Here is a 13,192-nt window from a genome sequence, read left to right as displayed (position 1 = left end):
CTCAGAGCACCGGGACTGGCAGCCGCGCCGCCCGGCCAGAGCCAGCCACGCCACCCATCATGAGCTTGCAGCCCTGCTGCCCAAAGCGCTGGCGGCATGGCGAGCTGAGGCTGTGGGGGTCGGGGGGGCTAGGGGCTAGCCTCCCAGGCTGGGAGCTCAAGTGCCAGGCAGGACAGACCTGCGGGCCGGATGTGGTCCATGGGCCATAGTTTGCCCATCTCTGATTTATACTGTGGCACAGGGTTTGCATGACCTATTACTGACAAATACTATGATGGCCTTATTAGGGTTTGGGAGTTCAATCCAGACCAGTGATGGGCTGTGTCACCATCTTCCCTGTAACCTTGGGTGCCTCACAGTTCTTTTCAGAGTAGCAGCCGTGTTAGTCTGTATCCGTAAAAAGAAAAGAAGTACTTGTGGCACCCTCCTTTTCTTTTCACAATTCTTTGCCAGTGTAGCTTCCAACCTGGGCCACTCAACAACGCTACCAGCATGCAGGTCACGCCCGAAATGTCTGTGTGCTAAACAGCCCAGGTTCATCAGCTCTGACCCCAGCAGCCTGTCTGCAGCCATAGCCCCACACTGGATTCAACCAGCTTTGGTTACTACTTGTAGGGTGACCTCAAAACACACCCTGTATTTTCCCAAAACCATGTGCCCTGAAGTGTCCGACCCTCTCCTGGACAGTTTAGAGGAACAAATGAACCCTATTATTTCTCTGAAGATACAAAAACATGACACAGCTTATTAACTTAACTGGGGTGAGTACACCCTTCCCTTAAAACACCTCACTGAGTTGGTTTATAGTAAAATAAAACAAATTTATTAACAATAGGGCATAGGTTAAGTGATGCTAAGTAAGAAGGAATAAAGTTAGAAAAGGTTACAAGCAAATAAAAGTGAAAATAATCTAAAAGACTAAAACTTAACCTAGCAAGACACAGGCTTTGTGATGGTTTCAATCACCTATCTTCCTTCTTCCCAGCCATGGCTGACTTTCCCTCCATCAGGAATTTCCACAGAAGTACAAGGTGCTCGCTTCCCTTGTTTTCTTAGGTGAAAGATCTTTATGTTAGCAAGTCTCTCACCTATATTCAGTTTCAGAGACTTCAGCCCCTCCTTGGTTGAAGGACCCGTTTTTCTCACCTTGCAAGAGCGCTGTTCTTCTTCAAGGAATTTCCCTATGGATGCTCCACTTCAGGTGAAAGTGTGTCCCGGCACCTTTGGTCAGAGAATCTCAGCAGCAGAGCTCATCTGGGTTGCGCATGCGCTCTCCCAGTCTTGCACCATTATTGGCACCTATCTAGCACATCATGACTAGACCCTCTCTCATTTCTTTCTCAACCATCCTTGGCCTGAGACAGAGCTCCCAGCAGTGTTAAAATCAATAGTTATCTTTAGGATTAGTATAGTCTTTTAGTATGCAAGTTAGATTTAGTTATCCTTTTCTCCCCATTTCTTTCTTTCATTCAAAAAAATGTTTTTCCTTCCTTTCCCCCCCAAGTTTGAATAGTTTATGTTCACCCTTGTAGCAGTTCACCAGGCTGAACTGCTACAAATCAATGGACTCCAAGCATTGCCTTTCTTGCCAGAAGGCGATCCTGTCTCAGACAGACACTCTCAATGTGTCCAATGTCTAGATGAGATACACGTCCCACAAAAGTGCTCTCACTGCAGCAACCAAAAGTCTCAGGCCAGGAAGGGCAGAGACCTAGGTCCTAAACTTATCCAGATTGAGAAGTCTCTGTGATTAGCATTCGATCCCAACAGTAGACATCCTCCCTCCCCCAGACAATAGTCTCCTACAACCCCTTCTGCAAGACAACTTTCACCCTCCTCACAGAGGAAGATTCACTCCTCCAAAAAGGCAGCAAGGAAAAGAGCATCAACCTCCCCTCTTAAAGAGCTACCAAAGAAGAAATGGTCTCCGGCTCGTTCTATATCCTCGGTACCAACTGCACGACGGCTGAGTAGATTCATAGATACTAAGGTCAGAAGGGACCATTATGATCATCTAGTCTGACCTCCTGCACAACGCAGGCCACAGAATTTCACCCACCACTCCTGCAAAAAAACTCTCACCCATATCTGAGCTACTGAAGTCCTCAAATCGTGGTTTAAAGACTTCAAGGAGCAGAGAATCCTCCAGCAAGTGACCCGTGCCCCATGCTACAGAAGAAGGCGAAAAACCTCCAGGGCCTCTTCCAATCTGCCCTGGAGGAAAATTCCTTCCCGACCCCAAATATGGCGATCAGCTAAACCCTGAGCATATGGGCAAGATTCACCAGCCAGATACTACAGAAAATTCTTTCCTGGGTAACTCGGATCTCACCCCATCTAACATCCCATCACAGGCCATTAGACCTATTTACCATGAATATTTAATTACCAAAACCATGTTATCCCATCATACCATCTCCTCCATAAACTTATTGAGTTTAATCTTAAACCCAGATAGATCTTTTGCCCCCACTGCTTCCCTTGGAAGGCTATTCCAAAACTTCACTCCTCTGATGGTGAGAAACCTTCGTCTAATTTCAAGTCTAAACTTCCTGGTGGCCAGTTTATATCCATTTGTATTGTGTTTACAGTGAAAGCCAGTGACCCCGAGCAGACAGGCTCAGAGCTGAGACAAACAGAAGCCTAACACTTCTGCCACGGCACCGACGGAGGCTCCTAAAGATGCAGCACCGATGCACTCTCCACAGGCTATGGTGCCACCTTCAGCTCCCAGGTCGGCACCAACACCTGCAATTACAACGGCATCATCTGCACTGACCACCTCCACACCAAAACCACTGGCACTGCACCATTTACTGCACCACGAAGACTTACTTATCTCAGCAATACTGGGATCACCAGTCTTCGATACTGACGTATCTCCGGTATACACGGTACCAGGTCAACCCACCTCACTTCTGGCCCCTCCATTTTCCAGCGAGGAAGAAGACAATGAGGAGAAAGGTGCTTTTTCACCACACCATTCTTCTCCCATGCAAACTACATCAGCATTAGGCCTACCTGTACAGCCTAAATCTCACCACAGGGTTGACACCCAGACCTGGTATGGCCACCCATGGATGCCTATGCCATTCCCCATGCAGTGGCCCTTTGGGTGGCATACATGAAACAATACCCCAGGCTCCCAAGCTCCTACAGGGAGAGGATTAGATCTCACCCACCACCTTCAGTGGCTGCACCATCAGAAACCCCTGAGGAAAGCTTTGAAGAACAGGAGGAGGCCCTGGAACAGGAAATGAAACCACCAGCCAACATTTCCTCCTCTTCCCCAGATGAGGCCATAATGCCTCCACCACCCACAGCTGCAGATGATTTCAAACATTTTCAGGAGCTCTTCAAAAGAATTTCCAATTCCCTAGAGATCCCTCTCGAGGAAGTCCAAGAGTTCCAACATACATTACTGGACATTCTCCAAACTTCATCTCCATCGAAAATTGCACTTACAATAAACAAAGCACTTATGGAGCCAGCTACAAACATATGGCAGACCCTGGCAAGAATACTGCCCACTTGCAAGAGAGTGGATAAAAAATATTATGTCCCCTCAAAGGGAATGGATGGACTTTTTATTTTCTCACCCCACATAAAACTCCTTAGTGGTTGATGCCGTCAATCAATGAGGCAGACAACACCAATCCAGATCCACCCCATATGACAAAGTGGAAATGGTTAGATCTTTTTGGCCACAAGGCCTGTTCATCAGCCACTCTTAAATTTTGAATTGCCAGTTATGTCGCATTGATGGCAAAATACAATCACACAAATTATTCCAAACTGATGGACTTTGACTACATACTGTAGGACAAAAGAGACCAATTTAAAGTCATCTCAGAGGGCCATCTCCTAGCCAGGACTGCATTACAGTGTCTTTACATGTGGCAGACATGGCAGCACACTCCACAGCCAATACCATAGTTAATGTGCCAAGCTTCATGGCTCCACCTGTCCAGACTCCCACCATGAAGGACCTCCCTTTTGATGGCCAGAAGCTGTTCGTGGCAAAGACTGACAAGTCCCTCCACACCCTGAAGTACTCTTGGGTGACCTTTCGTTCCCTTGGTATATACATACTTGTATCAAGTAAAAAACGGGATAAATACTATCCCACCCAGCGTACAATTCTGCCAGATACGCCCAACAACAGAGGCAATATGACACACAAAAGCACAGACAGAGACTTCCAATGTGTTGACCACCTCCAGCTCAATCATCAGTGTCCCAGCAACCCTTTGCAAAAACAACAATTTTGAGGGTTTGGTCAAGGGCCTGAGAGACCTCCTCCATTCCTCAGTGCTGACACCATCACTGACCTTCTCCGTTTTGGACATTGTTTGACTCCTTTCTATTTGCTGTAGAAATCCATCACCATGGACAAATAGGTTCTAGAAATAATCCACACAGGCTATTTGATACCATTCACCTCCCTCCCCCCTACCCAACCTCCCTCCCTGTCCCTCTTCAGGAACCCCTCTCACAAACATCTTCTATGGCAAGAAGTAAACCACCTCCTAAATCTGGGTGCTGTGGAGCCAGTACCATCACAACACAGTGGGAAGGGGTTTTATTCTCACTACTTCTTAACCCAGAAAAAGAACGGAGGATGGAGACCTATTCTAGACCTCAGAAAATTCAACAAATTCTTAAGGGTCCAATGGTTCATGATGGTCACTTTAGCAACAACACCAGCACCACTGGAACAGGGGGACTGGTTCTTGGACCTTGACCTCCAAGACACCTATTTTCACATAACTCTACATCCCACTCACAGAAGGTTCCTCAGATTTATTCTGGGAACAGAACATTATCAATACAAAGTGCTACCTTTTGGCCTTTTGACAGCACCATGGGTGTTTTCCAAAATGTTTGCAGTAGTGATGGTACACCTTCACAAGCAGGGAGATAATCCATCCAATCACAAATTCTCCTCAGTTACTGCACAGGGTGAGTAACCTTCTGTGTGTCTGTGTCTGTCTAGTGATGGATGCCAGAGATGGCTTCTGTCCTTGCTTATATCTTCCAAGGTTCAATGAACTTGTTTCAAGAGGGAAGGGGACCTCCTGCTGTTCTTCTCATCCTGTGGGCTTCCCATCCCCCTGAATGATTTCTACATAAATAGGGCTTCCATTGTTTTTGATTTCACCGTGCTTAATTTACACAGGAGACAAGTAGATAGCTGTGACATTCCCTCCTGTATGGGCAGACTGCACAGCCCAATAGGACCAATGAGCCTCCACAATGCCCCCACAGAGTGCCAATACATACTTTTCACAATGATATTAATCACCAGTGTGTCATCAGCTTTCAGAAAAGACCTTACTCAATACACTCTGATAATACAGTAATATTGTATAGAATCAGTTGATTCAAGTGCTTATCACTTGAGGTTCAGCCCCCCCTTGTCTTTATGGACCAGTGAACCTTTGCAGTGGATTCTTCTGAAAATTAAAACTCAGACCAAGCTTCTGTCTTTTGCTGGGTGGGGATGCCATGCTGTCTCTTCCCCCATTTGTTCCCTTCACCATTTGTTAGCTTGATGGGTCTGTTTACTGCTCATATGTAAACTGGTGTAAACACACATTCTTCTGTTTAGGATAGACTTATTTAAAACTTCCCCTGACATACCTGATTTATGCACACTTTAGTTATAATTCCAGAAGATTAATGCCCATCATGTACACATGTCACACAAGAATATTATTGACCTGTGAGTTATTAGTTTTCAAATGACACCTCAAAGGCATGTTTTTTACAAAGATAATTACAATAGCATGCAGGGTGTGAATAGATGGGTGCTTAGTATCACAGTTTGCATGACATTACTACAGATGGAAAAAAGGACCAGTCCTTGTGCTAATGAGCTAATAGCCTATACTGGAAAAACACAAAAACGGAAGAATGAGGGAGGGACTTTGAAGGATAAGGGTTATGACCTTCAAAGTTAATGAGTTATGCTTATTGTTAAATATTGTTGCATGCAGTATTGTAGCCATGTTGGTCCCAGGACATTAGAGACAAGATGCGTGAGGTAATATCTTTTATTGGATCAACTTCTATTGGTGAAAGAAAGAAACAAACTTAAGCATACACAGAGCCTTCTTCAAGTCACCTGAGAGTTGAAGAAGAATTCTGTGTAAGCTCAAAAGCTTGTCTCTTTCACCAACAGAAGTTGGTCGAATACAAGATATTACCTCACCCACTTCGTCTCTCTGTTGTTACATACGCAATTTGAGTTGGGAATTCATGACATCCTAACAAGATATCAGGTTTCTAGATAGCATGGTGAGGGCACATTAAAATACAGAGAGTCACGCAACAAAGCCAGTCAGAGACAGGATGAAGTATTGAGAAACAGCTGCACATTTTAGGTTCTGCTAGACTTTTAACTTTGTACCTGTCAATACATTTAAGTATTGAGGCAGGTCAGTGCTGTTATGTTATTGCTTAACACTTAGCAGCCATTGGTCATAAGTGTATGCTTCAACAGAAACAAAGCCATCAAGTCCATACTTGAAGCTGTTCTAAAGATTTGAGAATAGGAAAAATCTGCAATCACGAATGTTGAACAAAGAGAACTCCCATCCATTTTCTCCTCTATGTTTTACAAAACTATTTTAACAGAGGAAATGGTGTTCCCTGCTCCCTTCAGTTTGAAATCTTAAGACAACAGCAAAGTATCGTCTAAAAAATGGCACTACCTTACTCGACAGATCTGGCCCCTGTGTGTATTTATAGACTTGTCTGTTAATTTTTTTTTTTTTTTTTTTTTTTTACTATTTGTACTGTACTGCATTCTGTTAACACTACAGAGTTAATATGGCTAGGAGAGAATGAGCTGGATTCTGTTCTGGGATTGTGCATCATCCACTAAATTGTTATCTAAATTCCAATTTTAGGGCTCTGGCTAGAGGGTTTAAGGAACTTCTGCATAGTAATTCTCCTTACCCCATCCTGTATTATATATTGCAACACTTCCATAGTGCAAAGACTGAATTCACAGGTCTCCATTTCCTTATATCTTCTCTGCCTTTACAGTCAGTCACAGCCAATTTGGGAATCATGTCAAAAATAGAGTATTACAACATGAATGCTTTTCAATAATATTCTTAATTCCACATGCAAATCCCTTGAAGATGTTTAGGAGTGGATTTTGTGCCTTCAACTATTTTGAAAATTCCCTTCTGGGGTAAACAGCCACTTACACGTCTGGTTCTTTTTTGTTTGGGGGAGGGGCAGTGGAAGGGCAAGGAACTATAGGTTTTGCAACTGTCTGTTGTGCACATGGAGGTCAGGTATCTTTATTTGAAATCAAGACTTAGAGCTCTGCCATATGGGGAAACTCCACAGATTTTAATGGAGTTATAGCAGTGTAAAACAGGACTAACAGTGGTAAATCAGGCCAAAAGTACACATTTCAGCTGTCCATTACACCCCCAGTGACTGCTTACAAGAAAAACAGTTTCATTTACAACTGGATACTGTAAATCTTCTATCTTCTTTAATTAATTTAAAAATAAAAGTCTAGAGCTGAATGAACCAGATAGATGGCGACAATCTCAAATCTGGTTTCAGTGCCCATTTGTTTTTCAAGTAAAAAAAAACAGCTCATTTTCAAGTAACTGTCCTTACTTTTGCTAATGGCATCTTATAACATTAAATCAAAAAGAACATATAAAATCCAATTTACTTTGTACTTTTTATTGTTATTTTTGCATTTCTCAGCTTGGACAATGGGAATAGGCTACTCGTTTTCACTTTTGTTTCTAATGACTTTCTAGTTAATTTGTTAGTCTCTAAGGTGCCACAAGTACTCCTGTTCTTTTTGCTGATTTGGACTAACACGGCTGCTACTCTGAAACTAGTTAACTTCACTTTTTTATGTATTAACATAGTGTTCAGTGTTTAAGATCCTTACCTTGCAAGGTGCCTCACACAACATTATGTTGACTTCAGCAGAGCTCCCTGTAAGCATAGGGGTCTGTGTACAGTAGTTTGTGAGTGTACTGCCTGAGTCACAAATATTGTAGGGGGAAGTGTATTGGTTCTTAGACTCCCCCCCCCCCCCAATCCTCCAAAAACATCCTGTTAATTAGAACTCTTAAAATATCTGTTTCATGAAAACATTCCTATTGATCTTAGGCTTTATACATATTGATAGTTGCTAAAGGTAAATTTGGAGTCAACTTTTCCTTGAATCTGAAAGCCTCCCTAGACACTCATCCTGCAAACATTTATGCCTGTGCTTAGTCTTACTAGCACAAGTAAACAAACTAGGGAAATACAATCTAGACGGAGCTACTATAAGGTGGGTGCATAACTAGTTGGAAAATCAGTGGTTCACAGTCATACTGGAAGGGCATAACAAGCAGTGTCCTGCAAGGATTGGTTCTGGGTCTGGTTCTATTCAATATCTTCATCAGTGATTTAGATAATGGCATAAAGACTACACTTATAAAGTTTGCGGACGATACCAATCTGGGAGGCGTTGCAAGTGCATTAATGCACCAGCAATGCCCCTCTGCCATGTACATTTGTCAAACTGGACAGCCTCTATGTAAAAGAATAAATGGACCCAAATCAGACGTCAAGAATTATTACATTCAAACACCAGCTGGCGAACACTTCCAATCTCTTTGGTCACTCGATTTCTGACCTAAAAGTGGCTATTCTTCAACAAAAAGACTTCAAAAACAGACTTCAACGAGAGACTGCTGAATTGGAATTAATTTGCAAATTGGATACAATTAATTTAGGCTTGAATAGAGACTGGGAATGGTTGAGTCATTACACAAAGTAAAACTATTTCCCTTTGTTTATTCCCCCCCCTCTCCCCAACTGTTCCTCAGATGTTCTTGTTAACCGCTGGAAATGGCCCACCTTGATTATCACTACAAAAGGTCCCTCCCCCACTGGTAATAGCTCATCTTAAGTGATCACTCTCCTCACAGTGTGCATGATAAACACCCATTTTTTCATGTTCTGTGTGAATATAAATCTCTTCACTGTATTTTCCACTTTATGCATCCCATGAAGTGAGCTGTAGCTCACGAAAGCTTATGTGCAAATAAATTGTTTAGTCTCTAAGGTACCACAAGGACTCCTTTTCTTTTTGCGAATACAGACTAACACAGCTGCTACTCTGAAACCTGTGTCTCTTTAGTTACCCCTGGTTTTTGATCCTTCAGGGTTCCCAGCATCCAACCTTTCTCAGCTGCCATGAGGGCCTTTTCAAAATGAAATGTCAGATTTGCTCTTAATAACATGACTCCAGGAGCTGGGGCTTTCAGAAAACAAACACACCAACCATCTCAAGAGCGGGCAACTAGCAGCGCAGTCACACAGGTCGGAGTCTCTGCCTAGGCGTGTGTGAGACGCCCGGGCTGCTGGAGACGGACCAGCGGCGGCGCTCCGGCGAAGAGTGGGGCGATTCCCCGCCCCCGCCCGGGCAGAGGGTCCAGCGCGAGGAGGCGGCTCCCCAAGATGCTGCGGGAGCGCCGGGCTCAGTCCGCGCGCTGCTCTCACCGAGAACTAGGCTGCCGCTGCCCGGGTCCTAACAGAGGCGTAAAGCCGTTATTGATGCTAAAGGGCTTGAAAAATACACCCAAGGGAAAGTCCCCTCCTGACTCAAGCCCATTAGCAGCACCAACGATATCATCGGCGAGGTGGGTTTTTTCTCCTCTCTCAAGAGCAAGCGGCGGTTCCATTTGGGTGCCAGCCGCTCTAGTGTCCTTGCATGACCTGTGCGCTAGCGAGCTGCCGCGGGAGGGCGGGGCGGGCAGAACCAAGGTTTCCCCTCCCCCCGGCTCCGAGGGAACCGTCCCCGCTGCCGCAGCCCCGCGGCACCTGTCAGTCAGCAGCCTGCCGGGGCTCGGGCGCGCCGCTGCCTGCAGACGCCCCAGGGCCCGCCCGCGCGGGGCTGGATGGCCCCGGGCGGCTGGTTTGCCTGCCTCTGCCCCGCAGTGCCTAGCCCGGGCAACTGACTGGGTTGCTGCTGGGAAAGACGTTCACGTTCCTCCTCCCACGGCAGCCGTCCGGAGCGGGGCGGGCAGAGGATGGGCCCCGCGGTTGCTGTTCGGCAGGTGAGTGGCTGCAAAGCGCCCAGCTGCGCGCATCTGTCCGAGCGGGGGACGCCCAACGCTGGCTCCGCTCCGCTGGTCGGGGACGTGAACAGGCATTCAGAGCCGTTCGTAATTCGGCAAAGGAAGGCGATTGTTGGTAACTATGGTAAAGAAAACAGGCAAACCAACCATCGGCCAGTCCCCTTAAACCCAATCGTATATTGAGATTAGAGCAAATTAACTCTCCCCCCCCCCCCCCCAACCACCAGAGCCAGGTGCTCTTGCTGTGTGAAATTCTAATCAGTTGGCGAAGAGGGGAGTCAAACCATCGCTGGCTGGGACACACTCACGCTCCCTGGAATGTGGCAGCCTTGGGCCTGTTAAGTACTGAACACAATTCATTGTGTCCCTGTATGTTTCTTAGATATTGAACTAAAGAGCTGTGTTACCCCCTGGACTGAACCCCTATCCCTGGGTAGGGTTACAGCACAGAAACTATAAGCAATCGCTTACAATCATCCTTTGTACACAATAACTGTATCCATATAAGCACGGTTCATATGGTGCAATAACTAACCCATGCATTTTAGGTGTTATAAAATGCTTTAAAATATATTACTTCTGTCATATAGATTCTTTATACACTGGAATAATATTGCTTGCTTATGGGTCATAATGATAGCATGTAGACTTATGATAACTAGGATTATATATGACAGAAGTAATATATTGCAATATATGTGTGTTAGGTGTTAAAATAATACATGCTGTTCTTGATCTGAATTGTTGTTGTTTTTCTTTCATAGTGGTGTGAACACAGCATCGAGATAATAAACCAATCATTTATGGCATCTGATTATGTGAGGAGCATGTAGATAATGTCTGTGGTGCAGTATGCACATTGATTAGTGGCCAGGTTTAGCATGTAGATGAAGGGGTAAACCCTCTCTATAATCCCTGCTTTGTTGACAGCTGCTCTGTTTATTTTGGAATAAGGGCATCAGTTGCCAGCAAGTGTCACAGGAGAGCTTGCTGCATGTATGAACCAGGAAGAATAAGAGCTGCTTCAGAGAGAGGATCCCAGCCACGCTCTTGCTGCTCTGAAGTGTGGGAGGGAGAGAGACACACAGGAAGAGAGAGAGATAAAAATCCCAGGCCTTGGGGAGATGAGAAGCAGAAGCAACTCTGGAGTCCGCTTGGATGGCTATGCCCGACTGGTTCAACAGACCATTTTATTTCATCAGGTGAGTGCAGAGTCAGTGCAGAGAAGAGTGGGACCCTTTCACTCCTCCACCAACCCCGTTGGGCCTTTATTTTGAGGGAGTATTTTTTTTCTTTTACGAATTTTTTTTTAATCTTACTCATTATTTCAGTCGGCTCTGTTGGGATTCCTAATATGAATTCAGTGGGCTGGTTAATTGCTTAGCGGACGTGACTGAGTACTGGTTTGAGGCAGATCCAAGAGCAGCGCCCGTGCTTTTGGAGTATGTGTGTGGAGCTCATTATTGTATGGAGCGGAGTATGTTGGTTCAGCGTGTTGCAATAGGGAGCAGAGTATGTTTGTACAATCTGTTATTGTAGGAAATAGAGTATTTGTGGAGAGTTATGCTATGAAGTATTTCTTATAACGTGGTGTGGTATGAGGTGGAGTGTATTGTACAAATTAAGTGGAGTATTAGTTTAGGAAGAGAATAGAGAGAGGTGTACTGAGGTAGTGCCACAGATAGATATCCTGTACTGATTTACTTCAGTAATGTGGATGTTGGACATACAGCATTCATAACGATAGAAAAATATCTTCTCTGTAAAGTAAATGGTGGCTTCTTTTCATTTTGAGTGGGCATCAAGTAAAATTAGTCACTGTAACTCGACAAGGCTACTCAGTAGCTGATTATACAAGACTTGAAAAAGCATGTCCATTGTATGTGGAAACCCAGTAAGTTCTTAAATGTTCTTTTAACGTTGTTGTTTGTGGTTATGTTCAATGGCTTGCCTTCATGCTCAGATATGTGAGCTTGCATTATTGTGTATCTTTTGAAACTGGTGTAGATAGGCATAACAGTGACTTTCAGATACGTGGCTATGAATGTCATTTAGCTGAAAGTAAGACTGAATCCGAAATAGAGCTGGTTCAGTTACCAGCAAACATAATTTGTTTAGTATGTGTTTATTACAATACACTTCGTACCAGAATCTTTGGCCAGATTCTCTTCTCAAGTCACACTGGTGAAAATCTACAATCACTATGTTAACTTTAGTGGAGTGACTTTAGATTTATATAGCAGTGTAACTCAGATCAGACTCTAACCCCTTGTTGTGTGGCTTGGATACATACATAGTAAAAGAATGACACTCTCAAGGCTGGTAGGCAAAAAATGTGACCTACTATACGTGTTGGCTCATGGACATGCATAAACACCTACCATATTGTTCTCCATTTGCTCACATCATCTATTACATTGTTAAGAACAGACATAGGGTGCAGAAAAGTTAGTGTCCTTTGAGATGGTGGGTGGTTCAATTCAAATAGTTCAGCATATAAAGATGAGAGCAAGGAATTTTTTCCATGAGTCAGTTTCCAAATATACTTATTACTAAGCACTGAAAGAGGCTGCAAGGCAGTGGAGGAGGGTGTTATGGACCCAAACCTGCTCACGCTGAAGTCAATAGGAGTTTTGCCATTTCAGATCCATTTCGTATATTTGTGAATTCTTGTGTTTGGAAAGCATATGTTATAAGCAAAATAGAAATCTAATAAAAAGCAATGATGTATTTAATGTATACTGGGGTAGATTATTGGTTTTATTCCAATTTATACCAGATGACCTATAATCTTCAAATCACACAATACATTTTTTGTGCAAAATATAAGTGAAACATTGAAGTCAGAGCTCCTTGCAGGACTGGTGCTGTAGTGAACGTTTTCTGCTAACATATGTGACCCTCGCAGCAGGGTGGATTTGATTTAAATCAAATTGAGTTAAATCACTAGTCATTTAATCATGGATTTCTACGTAAAAGTGCATTCTTGTTGGTTGTTATAACCTTAATACATATTCTTCACAATGCAGAGATAGATGTAGGTTTCATTTTTGGAAGGTACACACTATACATTT

The 13,192-nt window shown here is 44.0% G+C and overlaps 1 protein-coding gene across 19 annotated transcripts in view; it reads left to right on the top strand.

The window, feature by feature from the left end:
* Nucleotides 1-9,500: 9,500 nt before the first annotated feature.
* The window catches only part of PHKA2 (phosphorylase kinase regulatory subunit alpha 2), a 71,720-nt gene continuing 68,028 nt past the window's right edge, over nt 9,501-13,192 (top strand). For 6 of the 19 annotated variants that reach the window (XR_006287862.1, XM_043537948.1, XM_037901261.2 and 3 more), the window contains exons 1-2: nt 9,828-10,097; nt 11,073-11,320. Coding sequence is in view for 17 of the 19 variants with exons in the window: in XM_043537948.1 (XP_043393883.1) it covers nt 11,243-11,320 (78 nt within the window). In the remaining 2 variants the exon portion in view is untranslated. Of the gene's footprint in view, nt 9,681-9,774; nt 10,098-11,048; nt 11,321-13,192 lie in introns of those variants that run through there. The other 13 variants (XM_037901237.2, XM_043537949.1, XM_043537945.1 and 10 more) reach the window with 11 other exon arrangements.

This window comes from Chelonia mydas, chromosome 1 (assembly GCF_015237465.2).
Source record: "Chelonia mydas isolate rCheMyd1 chromosome 1, rCheMyd1.pri.v2, whole genome shotgun sequence".
In the NCBI taxonomy this organism is placed as follows: domain Eukaryota; kingdom Metazoa; phylum Chordata; order Testudines; family Cheloniidae; genus Chelonia; species Chelonia mydas.
Note: the sequence above shows the minus strand (reverse complement) of the source record. Positions and strands in the feature narration are given on the sequence as shown.